The following is a 21,807-nucleotide window of genomic DNA, read 5'->3' on the forward strand; positions in this document are numbered from 1 at the left end:
AAAATGCCACTGTTAGAAAGATGAAACAAAAAAAGAGCAGATGATCGACGGAATGCTGAACAATGCCACCAACCACCAAAGTTTGGACGTAACCATATGCAAATCAGTCTTGACCCTCCTCCCCATGGGAACAGTCCAGCCCGAACTGCCAAGCTAGGCCATTGTTCTTTTTCCATTTGTTGGCGTAAGTGGGACGGGTATGCCCAGAAGAGCATGAAACTGCAGTCAAGCTAGCCTGGTTGATGAGGTGTGATACCCCAAAACTGGTCCCAAGATGCTCGTTTCCAGTCCAGGGAGGCCCTGTCTGGCATTTTGGGCTGGACCATTCCCACCGATTTGCATATGGCTGGGTCCAAACTGAAATGGCATGGGAAGCAAAAACAACGATGGATTTAGGCCCAGATCTCTGTAAAAGGGATGAATGTTTGACACTGTTCAGCATTCTGTCCATCAATTGCTATTTTTGCAATTGTCGCCGTAAGTGGGACGGACATGGGTCCTGTGCTTCCCATGGCACTAGAGTCAAGCTAGCCTGGCTGATGAGGGGTGATACCCTGAAACCGGTCCGAGGATGATTGTTTCTGGTCCAGTGAGGACCTGGCCTGGAAGTTGGGGCTGGACTGTTCCCATGGGAAGCAGGGTCAAGACTGATTTGCATATGGCTGGGTCCAAACAAGAATGGCATAGGTACCAAATAACAATGGATTTAGGCCCCCCGGACCTCTGTGTTGGGTTGAAAGTTTGACATTGTTCAGCATTCTGTCCATCAATTGTTCTTTTTGCAACTGTTTGAAAGATGGCATTTGCTTATCCCAATCGTTTAGTGTCTACTGCTATATCCTGGGTCAATAAGTAGGGGTAGTTGGCAGTTGGTGTTTGTGTATTGCTCCCAGACAGGAGGGAAAGGGAAGCTAGGTGTTGGCAGGATGGGTCACTCTGAGTTGAAAGGGGGAGGAGATGTCACATGCCACACTTGCACATCACTAAGGCCCTGGCTGAACACTCTCAAAAAATAGTTTTGGACCTAGTCTATTGTGGCCCCAGACAATCTGGGGCCAGGGCAGGTTGCTGCTGAAAGGACTGCCACTCTATTGGACTGCTGCTCTGAAGGATTGCTCCCCTCTTGCCTGGGTGACAAGGACTAGATCTGCATCTCTAAACCCAGGATGCCAGAACAACTCCAAGGAATAGCTGGCTGGTCTCCTGATCAGAAGCCTCAAGGACACAAAAGGCTTCCCACAACCTTGAACCCAGTACCTGGACTCTGCCATCTGTGAGTTTGGCCCTGCCTAATGGTGCCACCCCAGTCCCGGACCCTTGGAAGTGGGCCTGAAAGTGCTCTGCCCATCTGTGGATCCAGCAGATCTGACTCATCTCCTCTTCTGCATGATGCATCCTCGTTGTTCTCCTTTGCATTGCAAGCCTCTTGTTGATGGCAGCCTCAACGATGACACAGGACTCTGCATAGTAAGCTCCTCAGCGTCTTCAGAACCAGTGGTGTGCAACACATCTTTGATTCAGGACTTCACATCACAAGCCTCCTTGTCGATGGCCTCCTCGACGACGACACAGGACCTCACATGGAAGCCTCACAGCTCCTCTAAACCAACACTGTGTGGCGCCATCGCCGACCAAAACCTCGCATCACCTCTGGTGCATGACACATCTTCGGCATGTGACTCTGCAACCACGATTTAAGGTACTCTTTTCCAGCGGGCTTAAATGAGTCCTTGTAGCTGGACTGCAATCCTTGGCGGTCAGCCTGAACTTGTGACTTTGTCCCGATCTAGCGTGATCAGTTATCCACAGCTGGCAATTTGTACTGTTTTATGCTATTTTACTTAAATCATATCTCTGGTTCTACAGATTTGATTTTTGTCATTTTGGTCATACATGATTGATTAGGTTTTATTCTATATTTTTCTAAAATGTGTGGGATTTTTCTTTTGTTGTGTTTCACTTTATTGCTGTTTTGGAGTGCTGCATGAATACTTTAAACACTGCCTCCTCTGTGCCAAGCTACCCATGAGTTAAGCACATGTTAATTTGGGGTTTGCTTGTAACTTCATCCTGACAAGTTGTTTTTCTGTTTGACTAGAGTTTCATCCCCTCAATTAGAAACCCAATTTCCTACAGATACCCAACTAGCTATTCAACTCAGACCTATTTATTAGTGACATCTTAAAATGTTTTGCACATTTTCCACTGATGCAGTCAAACCGAACCTATATACCAGCTAAACAAACTTTTAGTACTGAATAATTTTAAAGTCAGATCAAATAAGAAAAGGGTGCTTTGCAGCATACCCACGGGCCATGCAATAATGCCACGCCATTGAGCAAAAGTAGAACATTTATTCAAAATAGTTTATAAAGCAATCTTGTGCTCAAGGCCTATTTATCACGCATCCTCTTCCACCATGAAATATCTGCCATTGCAACGGTCTGATTGCACAGTTACAAGACTGATCAGCAACAAATCTTCACGCAATTTAAGAAGTTGATGATTTAATTGATTAGGCTGAGATTTGAAGAAGCACGAAAGGTTGTTTAAATCGGTGCTCCCACCTCGGTCCGGGTTTACTGGTTTCATCAGATAAAATATTTGGTTCCTTTGAGTTTTGATCTCGGATGATGGCATCTTGGGCTGAAACTTAATGTTCTGCACATGATCCTCCTGCAGCCACGGGGCAGCTCCAGCCCCAAACCTCTCATGCACACCTATATGTTATATACAAACGTATGTCTATTTGTTAATACTGACTATTCAAATTCAGCTGTACATTCCAACAATCTACGAAAAGTTTGAAAAGCACCTAAATAATACTATACATAAAACTGCCTATTTGCCACAGTAAGCAAAAGCCTGCATAATTAGGTTCAAAATGTCACGATCCCATTCATTACGCTGTTTCCGGGAAACAACTGTGGACATTAGCCACATTATGTAGCCATACATGAGATGTGCATCCATCTGTAGAACAAGCTGAGAAGGGCAGACTCGTTCAGAAATCAGGTTATAATGAAAAACTATGTTCTAACACATTATGGCCCACAAAAACTGAGAGCGCGGTTTCCAAATTTCTTCCCAACTGTGGTGTCTCAACAGCAAAAACTCGCTTTTTCCAGCAAATATTTAAGGAGCTGGTCTCACACTTTCTAGCTGTTAGTCTGTTATATTTCCTTTGAAATGATATATTCTTGGAAATTAAAGTAAAAATCTATTATCTTCTAGAAAGGCAGCTTTGTCGACAGCCCAAGAAGAGACGACGTTTATGAACTGGATATTTCACTTCATAACATTAAATGCCGTACAATTAAACAAATGTTCTGTAATAAGCTTTCAATAGTGTTCTTAAACATAATTCAAGTAGTATGCCCTTTTGTGTTGATTATAAATTTACTTCCGCTGGTCACGATCATCTTCGTGCCTTCCAGACACAGCCACCAGTGCACGGCGGACTGTGACGTCAGCACAGCAGGCCTGTACTACGTGTCTTCCCAGATGGACAGCCATGTTTTGTCATGTTTGGAATGGACAATATCTAGAATCTGCCCAAATCTGCAAACTCGGGCTACAGCTACCGAAACTGCCAAATCATAACCGAAATAAAAGTAAATGGCGGCATAGTGATTCAAAATGCCATGCATAATTTGCTAGTGACGGTTTATTCTAAATCATTGCTGGCAATCTCGTTTGGCTATCAATTAACTCCATTGTCACATGCTCAACTCTACCTATCCTACAGAAAGCAAATGATACCTTGGCTCTCAAATGTAGCCTTAACACTGGCAGCCCTCAACATTTTCAACAGGTAGCACTGAAGATGGGATTTCACAGCACCGTTTCTTCACGCATTCAAAACCTTTTTGTAGATGTTGCCACCTGTGTACCCTTAAGAGGCATAGTTACATGGGCTATGGTTGGGCTGCTCCAAATAATAATGACTTAAGATTTTGCCTCAAATACTATGTGAAAAACGTGCGACTTTTAGGGATGTTGATTTGTAATACTGCCAAAGTGAGAATCTTGCAAAAATCTTGCATACTCACTCACTCATCCATCTATACTCTCAATGAGTTAAGTGCCTACTTCCAGGTCTGTCTCTAACCTGCATTTTACTCATGTCTCAACTGTGCATGTTCCCAGGCCAATGAAATCTTGTACTAGTCTGCCCTGCTGGGAATGGAAGATTGCACTTGCTGACTTCTGCGAGAGTGGGAAGCTTGCATTGCCACTACCATCCTGCACCAATTCTGTGAGGAAGCAAAACCTGCACTGCTGCTGCTGCATGGCTATTTTTTCTCACCTCAGTACGTCACCCAAAAGGCAGCCCCTCGAGCTTTGTGCCCAGTGTGGCTGCACTGGCCGCACCACCACAAATCCAGCACTGCTCTTTCCTCCAAGTGTGATGTCCTTCTCGTGTTTATGTATGTTTATGGAGGGTGTACAAAAGTCCTTGAAATACCCTCACTCCCTCTTTAGTGTGTTAACTAACTGTGTTGAATGTGCTCAGTATATGTTTAGGAGAACTGTATGCTGTTCCTCCTGCCAAAGGTACTAATTCTTTTACCTGCTTTTTGCATTAGGGAAAGCTGCACTGCTGCTCTCCATGTTATACCTTTGTTGTAAAGACTAGTATAAAATCTTCCACTATGCAATAGAGAAAACAATTAATATTACAAATGCTCATTTTAATGCGAGGTATGAATGAAGGAGTGAGCCCTCACAAAATAATTAAGCAGAGTTTACTTTTGGTTTTATGTCCAACTAGATTATTTAAATGGACTAGATCTGTGGTTCTTAACCTGTGGTCCGGGGACCCCTGGCAATTTGCAAATCCTATTCAGGGAGCCCATAACTTCTTAGAAAATGTATTAATATTAACAGATTAACAAAGTACATGTAAACAAATAAGTAAAGTGTACCAATTAAAATTTTAACACTGTAAATGCGAAGGAATTTGAAATTTGAAGATAAAAATTGAGGTAGCATCCTCAGTCTGATTCATGGGAGCGGGCAAAAGCATCAAACAGAATATAGTGCGGATGAGTGGTCTCAATTGAATTTAGAGAAGCTCCAAACTCCCCAATTGGATTTAGAGTTTTGTTATATGTATCTGTGAAATAAATAAAATACTGTATCATTTGTATATTTGTTTGATGAATGCTTGTTTCTATACTGTTTTGTGGTTCAAATAATCGAAAATGCTTAGGCTGGGATCACTGATTTCCAATGATTTTGTGAGGGTCCTGGATTCTAATAATGAGTCAGTGGGGTCCCCGGGTTCCAGTAATGATCAAGTGGGGGTCCACAGAACTCCAAAGGTTAAAAACCACTCTACTAGATGACTTCATAACATTTTAAATCATACCTGAGAAGTGGCTCTATGGCCAGTTCTGGCATTTTAGTCAACATCACTTTGTAATCTGCAGCTTTGAACCAATGAAGTGAGTGTTAAAGAAAAACATATAAGCCCTACAATGCAATATGCTGTTGGCTGAAAAATGAGTAATGGCCGTTATTTCATAATGCACTTGACAGACTTGTGAAATGCAAAATAAAATTTAGTTTCTGACTTTCTGCCTTTTTTCTTAACGGTTAAACAGCCCAATGCTAATGGGCTAACATTAACACTCCGTTCGGGGAAAAAATGGTTTCTTATAACGATGTTGCTTCCCAGAACAATGTGGACAGCAGAGACACTACGAAAGAAAGAGCAATGTGCTGGCACCTCTCTTCCAGATAGCTTGCCTGTGACCTTGCATTGAAATAGTGCAGCGTGTGTTGCAGGTGCTCTCCTGCGAGGGCCGCCAATGAGCATTAATAACTTCTGGCTAAATTCTCATCTAATTTGTGCAACTGTTAGCAAAAGTCTCTCTGTTCCCAAAGATAGTACATATAACTTGGTGGACTGTCATTTAGAGTAACTGCAACATAACAGAACGAACAAAACAGACAGTGTAAGTCTAGAAAAGGAGGGTTATACATTCAGAAATTCAAAAAGCACCTTAAAGCCAATGTAGCGCAAAAACGCTTGTTACAGTGAAAACTGACGCTGCTTTTCTAATTTCCAAGCCGTAGTTTAATGTTCACCTTGAAAAATAGACATCCCAAACAGTGATTGATTTGTACAGGTGTTTACACACTCATACTTGGGGAGCAAACCTATTTTTCTTCATCAGTCTTCGACTTAAAGCAAGGGAAAGAAAGGCAGAAAATTTGAAAGATGGAAAGAGATAGAGAAGCAGTGACAAAAGGGAGAAAGCAGGAATGAAAAAACTGTAAGAATGAGATAAAGAGACAAGAACTGCAGGATGGTGGAGAAAAAGGTATGAGGTGGAATCAAGATTAGACAGATTCGGTTTTTGGAAATCCCAGCATACAAAGCCAGCCTCCTGAGAAAATGTTTGGGTCTCTGCAATTCATTTTTCAAACTAATTAAGCACTGATCCTTCCAGGAGATGGTCTTTTACTCCGAAAGGATTTGCATAATCTTTTTTTTTTTTTTTTTTATAGTGGCATTCAGCTTTCTCTCATGTTACTGCGGGGAGAATATCAGAAAGATGGCGGAATAAATACAAAAGCAAAATGGGGCGCTGTAAAGTACAGCAGAAAGTTATGGGAAAAAAAAAAAAAAAAAAAATCAGTCCTTCCTAAATATTCCTGATCATTGAGTTGCAGGATACTCGGCTACAGACCCTGTTTTTTTTTTCCCCCCCGAAATCTAGCCGAGACATCCTGAGAGGGTATGGAGTGACTTAGGGCCTGGTTACAATCTTCGAGGATAGAATACTCCGTCACAAACGTGACGGATATTCCGTCCGCCGTATTACGATCTCCATAGGACATAATGGGATCGTAATAAAGTGGACAAGTTATATGTCACACTTTTGACAGACTAACCCCATCTGCCAAAGTCGTAATCAGGCCCTTAGTCTTCCATAAACTTCCAGCTAGTTTTAAATGAGGCCGACACAAAGTGGTTAGCCTACTGCTGATATTGACCACCGTTGTGGTGATGCATTGCGGCATGCTTTGCAGGTTTATAATGAGCAGAGGGGCTTCTATAAGGACTACACAGCATGAAATGCGAGGAATGAGGAATGTTAGTTCAGGCCAGATAATATGTGAATGCATAAGCTTCTTAATGTCACCACGCAGGACACCAGTGCATGAGATAAGGAAGCAATGTAGGCTGAATCTGGGTAAAGGTAAACTCCACGAATAATCTTTGCAGGAATGGCACAGTTTACAAAAGTCAACTGCCATGGAGAATTGGAGCCAAGCTTCCACACATTATAATTAATTAAAGCAAAAACAAATTAAATTATGGTACCCTTGGGTTCATCTTTGGTAGGTTGCTTTGAGAAGCAAGGATATCAGAGAAATTATGTGAGGTTTGTGTATACCAGGCAAATCAAACAATGCACTTAAGGACATTCAGAATTTTAAAGGAGCGCACCACTTTGATAAAAAGAGTCAAATTCAACAGGAACATTTTTTTTAAAGGTGTAAATCGGACAAGGAGTTCAAAATTCAGGCAAAAACGGAATGGTTCTCCACTGATATAAATGCTTGTCAATATGAAAAGTAAATAGACAAAACCGTCTGCATGTCTTCTGGAGGTCTGGCCTGGACCTAGGCGCCGTAAGTGGCAAACCACCAGAGCACACGGATGGAATCAATTTAGTGATTTGGGCACAGTCAAAACTTATACCATGGCATTTAAACATTTCCAGAGCAAACAAAAAAGCCACACGGCAGTAACATAATGTTTGTACAGCATAACTACTGGAAGGAGAAAACGATAGGTGTGCCAAGGAAGCTTTGGTGAAGTCAAGACATCTGGTTGTAAAATCTCTAAGCAAGGCAAGGGGGGCCAACGTAAGCCTTCCAGAGCACGCTTGCATTCAGACTCCCGGGAGAGGTTAGTGCCTCTGAAAAATGCCATATCTGCGCTTTTACTTTTGAAGAGCTCAATGCAGTGGAGGGGAATAATTTAAGACGATTCCTGTGCTCCAAAAGGTCAGCTTCATGAACGTCATTTCGGGGTCGCAGCTGCGACCCCTGGCTCTGTGTTTGCGACCCAATGGCCTCCTAGGTGGCAAAAATAGTGCCTGGAACACAGAGCAGCTCGTCCTTACGGATGTAGTTGCAGCTCCACTTCCCTGTTCTTCTTGTCAGTTTTTATTACGCAAATAGTGAATAATATTAATCACTATTTGTGTAATAAAAAATTGAGTACAGTTAGCTGGAATAAGACAATATATGGCAGCTGAGGTGAGTAGGAATGTTTTTAAATGTATATTGTGTGCATGCTTGTGGGTGAATGTGTTTTTATGTATGTGTGTGTGTTTAAGCATGTGGGTGTCAATCAAAGTAAAGGACAAATGGTGTGTAATGTCACTTACGCTACTCCTGGCATTTTGGTGAATCGACGACCGTGGTCAGCTGAGGAATGCAAGTGACCTCAATAAACACTTGAACACTTTGAAATACTCCTAGTGACACACTCTGAGCGACACACTACCATCTGGTGATGTCACACCTTTGTTGGGAGCATGCTGGAAAGTATAAATCTTCACACCGTCTGGGCCACGTAAATGAGAAACTTTTGTTCAGCCAGTCAGGCAAATGATGATCTGCATGTGCACTAAATTTTCTATGTATTTCAGCATGATGCACGCAGTTACTTTTTAGCCAAAAAACTTGTTTTTTATTCCCAGTGGTTCCACAGTCATCTATTTCATGCCACTGTGTATACATTTTTAGTTCTCAATTGCTCTGCATTTAGGAGTAATCTGCCACTAATAAACTGCTGAAGTAATCTCTCCTATCACTGCTCCCTTGTCACTAAGTGCACCTCGAAGTCGAGGGCATAACAACGTTCTTTAGGTTTGCGAGCACTTCTTCTATTAGTCTGACAGGAAAACAAAACGATAATACGTACCCGTGGAGTAGTTTTGCAGTGATAAGACTTTCTGGGTTGACAGAATGTTTTAATTCATAGGATGTTTGCATGGAATTTTAAGGTAACGAAAAAAGCAGTGTTCCTTTTAATTAAGGAGATTAACTGCATTATTGCATGTATTAATCACTTGATTGTATTCTTATGAATGGTTTAATATTTTCTTTCTTTTAAAGAGCTGAGGTCTGAATAAACATACTTTTTGACTTGACTATACATGCTATGCATTATTCTGCCATCTATTGGTTGGGTCCAGAAAAAAAACTGATACTAACCACTGGTGACTAAATGGCCGAATAACGCATAGAAAGTGAATCCGGAAAGATTCACAATGTACTAATGAACATCATTCGGGGCGCTGAGTTTTTCATTTGACTAGTTGACCACATACACATGCAGCAGCTGTCATGTAATTTTTTTTCTACACGCTATAATTCGAGGAGGCGTAAAAGGTTCATTTATGGATGTCTCAATTTAATATTGAGTTTTATTTTGTGTGTATGAGTCCTCAAATCCTTGAGGGTGCGATATCATAACACTTTTTTAGGTTACAGAAGTAAAACCTATAAAACTTATGCGGTCCTGAGCAGCATTCCCACTCACTCGCCACTTTAGAGAAAAGGCATTTGTATCTCTTAGCCCCAACTGGATCAGGCTGTGAGCAAATATCCAGCATTCTTCTCTCCCAAGAGAGCACACTGGGTAAAGCGCCTGTATGCTGACAAGGCACACCTGCCAGGGCATCAATCCCAACCACCATCTCCTGCTAGGATCCTGGAATAGCATTCATGGAAATTAGTTTGAAAAAGCATGGAAAATGTTGCACAGCCTGAGAATCAGTCTCTGCCCCCGCCTAGTTTAGGATTATACATCAGCAAGTTTCCTGTTTCGGATGTATTACTATATTCAACTGTACTAAAAGAATGCAACTCTACAGCTCTGTACAACCCTGAGCTCAGTTGCAGTTGAGATTAACAATAAAAAAAACGTTTACTTCCAGTCTCCAAAGGACCGAAGGGGGCAAGCAGAAGGAAAAGGGACTGGCAGCAAAAAGACCAAGAAATGGATATTGGAGTTTTTGGAGGGAAAGCCTCAATAACTTCAACAATACTTTACTTGGAGAATAGAGGGTCAAGGGGCTTAGCTCAAAGCATAATATATTGATAATTGTTAATTCCAAAACAGTTAAAATAAGTACATTCTGCAGTAGTAACATTGGCACTTACTATTTCTGTAGCCATAGGGTGCATCCAACTCTGGCGCAGACTTCAATGAACTCCTGCAACACATACAGACCCCATTGGCTTGCAGTAAACATCTGGCTTTGTCATTTTACAAACACACAGATCACACCTCAATTACCCGCGTGTGAAAGAATCCACAGGACGTTTTGCTAGAATCTGAGATCCCCTAATTTCCCCTATCCCACTATATCTCTCGGCATCAATGTATGTGTAGGGTAAGTTGCATAGCAACCAAAGTCGCTCAATGGTTAAAATAGCCACATGCCGCCCCTTCATAATTCATAGTATCCACCGATGAGCTAAAAGGTGTTGGGAGCTATCAGTTTCTGCAGCAGTGTCAGGTTAGTGTCACCGTCCACTGGCTGGATCGCTGAATGCTCGACTTCCCACTCATCGTAAACCGGTCCTTGGATTATGCCAGGATATCTTAGAACCACAGGAAAAACACTCACCTGATCCTAACGTAGACCCAAAATACAAAAAAGTGCCTGATGAATGAAATAACTGAAAAACGTGCACATTTTGAGAGCAAAGAAGGGAATAATGTGAAAACTTAATCTAATCAGACAGGTCCAATTATGGTGCAGAGTAAATGGTAAAATGAGAGCATATATCAGAGTGCCAATTTGAAAAACCACTGACCTATTTGATGCAGTGTAGTCCAACTCATCGTGGCTAGCGGCTACTCCGTAAGGATCAGGCCTATCATACACAAACAAGGTTATGTAGATTAAGATGGAAATAAATGTCAAAGTCAACGATGCACAGAATCACGCATTACTACAAGCAACGACAGTGAATATCATTTTGAATATCCAATGCAGTAAGTATTACATTAAGACCTAAAAATAACTTCTACGAAAGCTCATCAAAGGGATAGGAGAGGTTGCTTTACCAAAATCTAAATTATTCTTCTGCGAGTTAAACATTTTTCCTTTTCATTTTTTGAGGTTTTTATTAATTTTATGAATTCCTTTTTTTAAACGTTGGCACTCAATTTTGTTAAAATATCACCTTAATCAGTATCATGCAATTCTCTTTCTCTGCCTCCATTTCTGATCGTGTGAAGCACTTCAGGGTCCGGTGCAGTGACCGAAGCCATATTTAATGCTGTTGATGCAACCTGAATCTTTAACAGTATAGCAGACAATTGTATTTCCACATGTAGAGCAGTAAAGACACTTCAGTAATTGAGTGATTACAACCCACCAACTCAAGGTAATTTACTACAACAGTCTAGAATTAGCGAAGGGTGCTACTTATATATTCTTGCTTTCTGGGATCTGTTAAGTGTTGAATCAAAATGTAGGCCAACAGCATTGCATGCTTTCTGGTATCTTGTTGTTACCATTTCACAGCCACCTGCTATGTAGGGGCTATCTTTGCCTTCAACATAAAATCCTGTTCAACAGCTATTGGAGGAGCCAGGATCTGAGAGGCAGCTGGCTACCTGTGTTCCTTTCCTCACACCGACTGAAGTTCTATACACTATTTAATGTATCTCCACAACACCAAACCAATTAACCTTTTTCTTTGCTTTGAAAAGTTTCAGTCAAGTCTCAACACCTGACCTCTCGTAGATATCACCAACAACTGTTACAGTGAAAAGTCAATTTTGGATTTGTTTTAACAAAATTATATTGAATAATCCAAACTCACTTTTTAGTTATTACTAGAAAACCACCAGATAGAAGTAACTTTGAGCTAAAACAAACTACTCCCAAATGTAATCGGGAACTAGTAACAAGTTAGCGTGATGTAGCACTTGAATACTCCGGGAATTGAGCAGTGAACAGTCAAAATAATTTTAAAACTCCACAGCAGTCCTGCCACTACAAGCCTTATTTTCATACTTCAAATCTAAGATTGGCAATGATTATCCAAGAACTCCTGCATATTTCAATTGATACCACAGAAAGATAAATACAAAATATCAGCTCTTCTTACAACAGAGTCATGAAATAGTTCACGAGGTCCTACATATTCTAATGCAAATGCTTTTCTACCCTCTTTGCAGATGTGGGCAGAAGTACAATTTCAAAGGCTCACAATAGAAGAGTATGTCTAACACAGAAAGAAAAATGTATGACCTTGTTTTAACAGGAAAGAATTTGATATTTCCAAATGAGCAGTGCTTAACAGTTTGTCTTCCCTTCCTTCTAACTCTGCATTTCTATATCTGAAAGCCAGCCACATTCATGCTTTGGATCTTTGTTCCTCAGCAGCTTCCATCTTCCTGACTTTCCTTCACAACGAAATGATAAAGTCTACTCAACCAAATGTAAACAAAACTACCTTTCTCTTTGAGCTGCCACAAAAGGATCAAAACGACATAACACTGCCCTCCTCAGTACAAACCTCTCATAATTATTCATCTGGAAAGTTCTTTTTTCTCTTTCCGGCTCCGCTCGTTGTCTCTGTTGCTCCGGTTGGGCTCTCAAATGCAGCTGTTCCTCTTCCTGTCGCTGCCTCCACTGTTCCTCCTCTACTGCCTGCCTCCGCTTCTCCTCTTCCTCTGCCCGCCATCTCTTCTCCTCCTCAGCCTGAAGACGGCGCTGCTGCTCTTCCTCTAGACGCCGGCGTTGTTTCTCCTCCTCTGCCCACTGCCGCAGTCTCTCCTCCTCCTGCTGGCGCTGCCTCTCTGCCGCCTGGTGCCGTTCCTCTGCCTCTCTCTGCTGCTGCTCTGCCAGGCGCTGCCTTTCCTCCTCCTGTGCCCGCCGTCTCTGCTGCTCCTCCAGGAACTTACGTCTGCTCTCTTCTATCTGCCTGGTCTCCCTCTCCAGCTGTAGCTTCTCTTCTTCCAGTTTTCTTTGCTGTTCAAGTTTAAATGCGTTTGCCGCCTCTTCGTCTGGCTTCACCCACTGCTCTTCACTTCCAACACTTCCTCGCATCCATTCAGAGACTGCAGCCTCCCTCGTCTGCCAGCTGGGTGACAGGGGTAGTGAATGCGAGGTTACGGGCACATGGTTGCTTGCATTCAGAAGCACATGTTCCTACAGAAGTGGACAGTAAACAGAGAAAATGGGAGTAGTCACCATTAAAATCTCTTTCCCTTACTTGGATAGGTATCTGGTCAAATAAACATGAGTTCTATGACACCCTTAGAATAAGAGAGTAGAATAAGTGCAGTGACTGACGCTTACTGCTACTCAGCGCAAGGTGTGTACTGAAAAGGTGACTGGATTTACATACCTTACTGCTTTCTTTTTCTACCTCCTGCTGCACCTGTTCCCACTCTTCTTTCAACTTCTCTTGCTCCCGTCTATGCTTTTCCTATTAGAAAAGGCCATTAACAACCAATTAAAGCAACAAGACTTGATCACCAGCAAACGTCATTCCACACAATAACAGTGCTGAACAACCATAAAGCAAACGCTGCTGTCCAATTCACTGAAATTCGTACTCCACTGAGTATGTCTGATAGACAATACTGCTTGCTTTCCCTTAGTGATGCTTAACCGCTGAAATGGTGTTTACATTGCCTGAAGCAAAGGGCCAGTAGCGGTTTTAAAGACCAGTTCTAGTGAAAAATCTCAGTCTTAACTTACATTTCCACTTACTGTGTGTTCTTATTGTGTTCTCATTTCAGGAAAAGAAAAACAAAATCTACATCCCAATTGTCACGTTTTTCAGAAAATAGACGAAGGACAATTACCGTGATTTAATCAGTCTCATCATTTCAAAATATGTTCAACATAACAGAGGTTCCAGTATTTCCTCGCTGTTTAATAGCACGTCTCCTAGAACCCATCTTTTTTTATTACCACAGAAGAGTTCAATCGAAAATAGAGTAAAATTCAGAGACAAGTGAGGAGGTTGCTTTGCTAATTTCCCCGCTGCCCGTGGGAAAAATGTGTATGTTTAAAATGTCATTAACCACAAATCTGCGATATCCACAAAAGAGATGAAGATTTGATTATGCTTATTTGCAACACAGGACTCATAATTTGCAATTCGGATGCTAAAAGGCAGCGGTGGCAGATTTAAGTAGTGAAACTTCAACAGGTCTAAATTAACTCAAGATATGTCGTTAATTCATGGATTTCAAATATTGCATTGTCCTAGAGATGTTCTCAACGTTGGAAGTATTCCAAAACACCCAAGAGACAACAAATGTTGCTTAAAGTAAAGCAAAGGGTATATTAATTGAACAGTTAATTGAACAGTTTGTTGCCAGTTGATGTTAATGAATCTTTCACCCGTCTGTATTTTTGTGAATATTCACTACAACGGGCTGGTGAAGTGCATGGGAATCCTCTTACCTCTAAGGTTTCGTCTACGGCAAGTGGAAAGACACTAGGGACACGTATGAATCATTGTGGTATGCAGCCACTGCTATGCACACAAAGTGCCATGTGCAGTGTTCTTCAAAACATAACAATAATGTCTGGTATTGCCTTTAAAAGACTGGTTTTTCTTTTGTTTTGAGGTTGAAAACTGTAGTGAAGGGAGGGCTACATCCAAACAATGCCCAGAAAAAACATAATTCCACTGGTTGATTGTTTTGCAACACCACCATGAATAACAATTGGAGAATTGTCAATTCACATTAAGTGGTGGGAAGTATGAATTCTAATTTGGAAGAAAGGAATTAAATAAGATTAGAAACATTGAAATATTTTTTGTTTTGAACAACAGTGCTTGTCCATTGTTTGAAGACTGTAACCTTGTGTTGGGGGTGTTCTTGCCACCGGATCTCTTACTATTACAAAAGTAAACATAAGTGGCCATGGTGCGGGTAGAAAAGACCAATTAGCCAACTAGAAGCCTTCACTTTTCATTTTCCCAAGTCATCTGTGCCGGGCTGCTGCACTAATGGAACTCAATCATGGCAATCACGATTTCAGATGACCACAAAGGAACATCAAAGTAATAAAATTATATTTCACCTTTAGGTAAATAGGTCCCAATAGGAACCAGAGGACAATGATTGTTTTGAGAACTATGTGAAATTATTTTGGTCTTAACCTAGTTTTTAATGGCTATGAAATGTACGCTTGAGCACTGCTACACGCCACTGCTTAGTTAAGGGAACATGGAACTAATAATGGGTCTGGGCTAGAATTAAGAGGGTAGGAAATAATCTCTGCAGCAGGGCTATTTCATACATCCCTTTTCCAGGGCCTGAAAGATGACAAGGAAGAGGATTGAGCATAAAACCACGAGGCATCACCAACTTATGCCCTTAGGAACCAAAGTTTTTAATACTCAGTAACAATGCACTCGCTATAGTACACAACAAACTCCAACACATATCCGCCCTAAAACAATCTCCAACAGGTACAATATATGTCAAGCCTAGGACTATCAGGATATATTTGACAGGAGAACCAGCTTATAAGCTAATATTCTTGTCTCACATTTTGCAAAAAGATCTGTAAGGTGAAAAGTATTCAAATAAATAATCAGACTACACATGACCTTTGATCTACACCAGAGGAGGAAACTTGTGGTGTACAGTTCATACCTGCAACAACTGCTCCTGTTCTTTTAACCACTTTTCCTGTCTTTTTCTCTCTTCTTCAGGATTCCATGACCAGCGGCTTGACACACTGATGGATGGAACGTGTAGCTGAATAGGATACAAGAATAACAAAATTAAATTTTTAATGAAAATACTGCCCATGGCATATCATGCACGAACTATCCTCCATTTAAAGTTCCCAACTAGTGCAAATGTTGACATCCTCAGATATAATGTTTTGGTATTCCGTGGTTGTAAAGTTAATGCCAGGTGCTCAGTGCTGGGTAGCAATTTTCATGAGACTTTTTTCAAATGCTGACAATGGTCCAAGCGGCTAAGTCAATACAGAAATACCAACATTCAAGTAGACCACTCACTCCAGCACCTACAAAGAAAAATCATTTGAAACTCAAACACGTCATGTGCAGGTGGATAACAAAAAAAAACTTCACGTTGTTCTGAGCTGGAATGATGACATGGTAAGACAAGTGGGTGAATTTCATTCCATTATATTTGCTTTGGTCATCGACTAAAGCACTGGAAGAACCTGAATGTGGCAAATCACAACAGTCAGAGAGTGGACCAGGGGTTCATGATTGGTATTTGCTGGCCCACTGCAGTTAATGGTTGGAGTCCTTCCAGAGCCAAAATAGACTCATTTGAAAATAACCGTCAGTGAATTTTCGGTCACAGCCTATTTTATGCATACATCAGTCCAAACAGGAAAATGTTAGGTTAGAAAGTATTGTATATTATTTAAAAAAAGATTGATTCCAGTTATTACTGATTTGGAAAGCTGATGCCCTACCGGACCTGGCACATCCATCAGCAGGAAACTGTATTAAAAGTATAATTTGATTTTCTATCATCTATCAGAGTGGTCTTGAACTTTTTGACTTCTGTGGACTCCTACTGAATCACTACTGGACCTCTCTCAGCAAGTTATTTGATTTGAATCGCAAAACAATACACAAAATACAGAAACTAGTACACCACTAACAATAAACAAAGTTTGGAATGTTTTAATTAATTCACAAACAAAATCCAAAAATTTACATTTTAATTTTAATAGAAGGATGATTAGAGATTTATTTTAATTTTAGTTTACTTTTAAAAGAGAAAACAATATGCTAGACTCTAGGCTACAATTTTGCATTTTTTGCTCCAAGTGCATGTTCTCTCTTTGTAGGTGCAAACAAGCGCTTCTTCCATTAAGCCACCAATCCTCCATAGAAGATTCTACTTGCTGTAATTCGTTGCGCTCACAAAACAAGTTAAGGACACCAACCTAAATTTATCTTTCAATTTCAAATTTCTTCCAATTTACAAGGCACTTTAAAAATCTTTAAGTATATGTATTTTGTCCCTCTGCTTATAATATATAATTTTACAAACAGTCCTGGACCCCCGTTGATACGTGGACCACACATCAAGAACCACTTGATATATTTTACACAGTCATTTCATTTGTATTTAATGAAACCCATTTAGGGAAAGGAACACAAGTTTGAGTTCACTACTTCAAATTCAATTCCATTGTATTATATCTGGCATGCAATAGAGCAGTATAGGTCTAAGTGGCAGAAAGCCAGCCTGGCCTAATATGAACTATAGGCTTCCACTATTCCAGGGGCATTTACAACTGTCCCACATGTAAGTTTAAGATGTTTGACTCTTAAGGTTAATTGCCTAAGGACTGCAGCAGCCAAAGCACTGCATGCGAAGGATTGAGGGCAGTTTTTGTTAGGGCTCAAGATCTATGATTTCTCCCAGGGAAGGGTTCACCAGTGAGTGCAGTGATAGATTCTGCACAATGATTAAGATATGGTGGAGGAATGCAGTCGCAGGAAATGTTCTTGTGTTGGTCCTTAATTAACTAAAATAATGCAGTCCACAGAGAATTGAAAGAAAGGAAGATATCGGAATCCTCTGGAGTATTTTTTCCAAAGACCCACATTCCCTTTATAAGGATCATCCGTTTCTTTTGGTTGGCTAAGGTAGCAGTTTGTTGCAACACATTTTCCTGGTGAGGCTGTTTGCATCGCCTATGCAAAAATATGGTCTGGTTCTTGAATAACTCAATTGGATTCTGTTGCAACTCTTTAGACAATATTTTTCTATGAATTATCTCTTTAATAAATGTTTTATGGTGAAGTTGCAATGTGCTCTATTCTCGGTGTTATCTGACCTTCTCCATATAGAGAAACATTTATAAGTTGTATTTTCTCTTCCTACAAATGCTCAAAGCTTTACAAAGGTCTTGTAGCCCCTTGTGTATTGGCAAAGGGAGTGGAAATGTGCAGCTTTAAGGTGTTGATACCATGAGTAGAATTCAAGGTAGTAAAGCAGAGCAGAGAACCTACGCCCTGGCAACTAAATTACTATTGCAGGCCTCTAAAACATCAGTTTCAATACCTCATTTAAAGTTAGCATAAACAATAGGAAAAGTTACTGTAAATGCCCTAGCACCCATAGTGGCTGAAAGAACATTTATTCAGATCTAACATTCAGGTATTATCAGACGCTGATCTCCCTGATATAATGCTGAAAGCTTTATAAGTATATTGCATAACTGTTAATGGAACTTAAGCTAGAAATCACTGAATTATGTCAAGATCTGCATTCATCGAACCTCGACGTGTGCCCTTCAGCACACAAAATACAAAGTAACACACTAACCAATGCTTTGCAAGAGGCACAACAATAACATCACTGTAAAATGCATAAACTTTACTCACATCAGGAATAGCAGGCTCAGAACCCCCTGTCAGGCAGAAGAAAAACAATATTATAACATTCAGTACAGACTGTGCACAAAGTGCAGTAATCTGATAAATGAGAATACATTATTATTCAAATCAATACATGATAATTTGGTTTGTAGATTGTAGATCTGGGCTAGGAGCACTCGCTGACAGACTGCACTCTGAAGAGGCACTCACCAATGTTCTTCTGTCAATATCTAATTTTCATAGATACAGAAAGAAAATGCACAACTGATACAAATGCCCATGGTTGCTTGCAATGAAGGCATGACAGTGCTATGCAAGTAACATCTTCAATAATACATTCTTAGCCTTAGTAAAAGAAGGTTCTACTTTTGCTGATTGCAGAACATTTGTTGTTTTACTCTACAACCACACTCGCTACTTATTTTGTGAGGGATATTCTAATCCCTTTCACAAGGCACTTGTAGCAACAAGTTGAAAAAACACTGCCTGCCTCAATACTATTTTTCAGGCCAGAATCAATGTGTCTCAGAGCGGACAGGTGGAATGCTGGGAGTGAGGCCCTCATGGAGCAGCAAACCTCCCAGTATTTGCATTCACATTGTGCCGGCTTTCTGGTCCTTTATAGAACAGGGGTCACAATGCCACATGAGGCTTTCAATCTAACAGCAAGGAAAGGATCCAGCACTCTAGGAATACTGTCTGTTCCTTCATTGTTTCCAACACGTATAAGCTATCAATCACTGACAGCTTACAGATAGAGAATGACTATCACATGCCCACGGAAGGTGCTAATCACACCATGGAAGGTGACTGCTAATACAGATGCAGTGCATTCCTGCATATCTTTGCAAGTGGCAAGCTGTAAGGAATTCCCCATGACCACCCCATTTCCCTTGAGACTAGCAAAGAATTGCAATGCATGCAGTGCAATTCGTAATTGCAATCCAAATCTCAAGTCACTTGGGCGCATTGGAAAGTGAGACTTTTGTCTTCAAAATGTCAGTTGCACAGGTCTAGCAAATATTAAGCTTCTTGAGCACCAGACCAGTAATTCAGGGGCAAGATGTTACACATTTAATAATTATACATCAAAGGTTTAGGTGCTATGTGTAACTCTAAGTGCTAGAGGTCATCTTAGAAGTGCTTTCACTTCAAAGCATGCAATGACATGCAATGACAAACACAAGGCGAAGAAACACAGATTCAGGGCACAGGACAGGAGTGAGAGGCAAACTTGAATGCAGCATGCATGCAACCCCAAAAGGAGCACTTCAAACAATGCCAACATATTCAGCAGCACCACAGAAAGCATGAAACTGTGGTAAACACTTGACTGAATCAGACAAACTATGGATTAGACAAAACCATGGATGTTCATTATTTATCATGAAAACAAAGCAATCAGCTCCCTTGGCATCATGGCTGCTTCTACCACATAGAAGAATATATGTTTATTTGAACTTGTATTTCTTTGTTTCTCGAGCTTGAAATGGCACACCATGAACTAACTTCAGATCCACCATGCGCAAAGGTGTATTGCAAAAATCAGAGAAAGTCCCCACAGGTTGCTGTACCACATATGATATATCAATGATACACATTTATCCGAGTATATTGCCTAACACTGCAACGGCTTTCTTGCCAACAATGGGAGGTAAAAGCTACATTCAATACATACGAACCATTCAGCAGGGACCCCCAATTAAAGATGCCAAAGTTCTTTAACACTTTGTCACCATATTTACAAACATGTTCTCTTCTCAGTTTGCCATTGATTGGCAAATTTGTTGATTTTACTGACAAATTGCTAATATTTCCAAAAGAGGGCGATATTAATAACATAAAACCCAGAGGTAGCCATAAATAATTGACTCACTGTCTATAAAGGGTTAGCCAAAATCGTTTACGATTTTTTCCAGTCCATACATGTAATAACACTCACTGTGTAAGGTTACCCATTTAACACCTGTATTGTTAAAACAGCATGTGACGTCTGCAACAAGGACCTTCTCTACCAGCTCACTGGTAAATGTAGCACTTAAATAAAAAACACACTGTCAGCACTGGAAAGTGGAAGCCTCCATTAACATCTCTAAAGATTTGTTGCATACGAAACCAGTTTCTAGCTTCCACCAGGCTGCAGCCCCTTTCTTCTAGCAAGACCACATCTATAGGGCAAGCTCACATTTTCCATATCTTAGCCCTCTGTGTTGTTAGGATAAAGGATAGCAGTTCTTTGCAAGAACTTCCGAGCTGACAGTGTATGTCTTCCTATTATTACCAATATCACTGATAGCTTCACAATGGTTATAACTGCCAAGAATATTGGCACCTTGAGAGAAATTAAGCTTAATTCAATTGATTAGTTCCACTCTTTAACAGACAATTGGTTTCCCGCTAAGAGAACCATTTTTCAACTATAAAATGTTGGCATGCTTCCTGCTGTGCTTCTTGTACAGTGTTGTGAACGTTAATAAAACATTTACATCTTGGAGTAAACGAGAAGAGGAAGTAAAACAGATTTTCAAACAGCACATCACCAGGTACTAAGGTTCTAGAGACAAAGGAGGACACACAGAGACCCTTTACCACAGAGGTAGACCCAGGAATTGTAAGAAAAGCCTGATGACCCTAGAGAAAGAACAAATGCAGCGTCACATTAGCAACAAGCAAAGTTGAAGAAACTTAGTAGCCAGCACTTGAAACTGGTTGTTAGGAAGGAGTTTTGGAAAGGCCCGCTCCAGCAAAGTCATTACACTGTGAACTGTGGTTTACCTTGTTCAAAAAATTCTGACCGCCTTTTATAGTTTTTCAAAGAAATAGGTTCAAACTCTATTTGAGAAACACAAAGAACATAGAATTCATTGCATGATTTTGTAAAAAAATAAAAATAAAAAAAAATAAAAAATAAATACAAGTTGAAAAACTCTCTATGCTGCCAAGCAGCAGGACTGGAATTGGACAACAAAAAGAAAATCCTTACCAAAAAACACAAACAATGAAAAGAGTGAAAGGACAGGGCCGGAGTACCATTGTTATAAACAATTTCCTTGGTCAGATGGCGACTATCCAGTAGATCTGGAGTGGCAGCTGGGGAGGCAGCAACTAAATCATAATTTTACACACTGATCCAATGAACACATCAAATGTCTGCAATGTTATCATGCATAAGGCCCATGAGCAATTAAAAACACACACAGCAGCACCTCTTGATAGGAAAAAACAACTGGTTGGCTGAATAAGCAGGGAAGAGAAGACTTTTTACACACAACGTGCACAACTTTACATTCAACTTAGTAGCATTGCATTCTGTGTTTGATTTAGTGTTTAACCGTACTTCATGCAAATAAACCCAGAGTATGCTTGTTCAAGGTCTTTCTTTTGGCTAATGATACA

The 21,807-nt window shown here is 40.6% G+C and overlaps 1 protein-coding gene across 15 annotated transcripts in view; it reads right to left on the reverse strand.

Annotated features, from left to right (window-relative positions):
* The window catches only part of LMO7 (LIM domain 7), a 411,754-nt gene that overhangs the window by 37,480 nt on the left and 352,467 nt on the right, over nucleotides 1–21,807 (reverse strand). For 10 of the 15 annotated variants that reach the window (XM_069205263.1, XM_069205260.1, XM_069205268.1 and 7 more), the window contains 8 exons: nucleotides 21,187–21,243; nucleotides 18,418–18,443; nucleotides 15,683–15,787; nucleotides 13,408–13,488; nucleotides 12,574–13,208; nucleotides 10,858–10,917; nucleotides 10,198–10,250; nucleotides 2,568–2,720 (listed from right to left, as the gene is read on the reverse strand). In XM_069205263.1, the coding sequence (XP_069061364.1) occupies nucleotides 2,568–2,720; nucleotides 10,198–10,250; nucleotides 10,858–10,917; nucleotides 12,574–13,208; nucleotides 13,408–13,488; nucleotides 15,683–15,787; nucleotides 18,418–18,443; nucleotides 21,187–21,243 (1,170 nt within the window). Of the gene's footprint in view, nucleotides 1–2,567; nucleotides 2,721–10,197; nucleotides 10,251–10,857; nucleotides 10,918–12,573; nucleotides 13,209–13,407; nucleotides 13,489–15,682; nucleotides 15,788–18,417; nucleotides 18,444–21,000; nucleotides 21,043–21,186; nucleotides 21,244–21,807 lie in introns of all 15 variants that reach the window. The other 5 variants (XM_069205265.1, XM_069205264.1, XM_069205274.1 and 2 more) reach the window with 3 other exon arrangements.

Source organism: Pleurodeles waltl, chromosome 8, assembly GCF_031143425.1.
Source record: "Pleurodeles waltl isolate 20211129_DDA chromosome 8, aPleWal1.hap1.20221129, whole genome shotgun sequence".
NCBI classification, from domain to species: Eukaryota; Metazoa; Chordata; class Amphibia; order Caudata; family Salamandridae; genus Pleurodeles; species Pleurodeles waltl.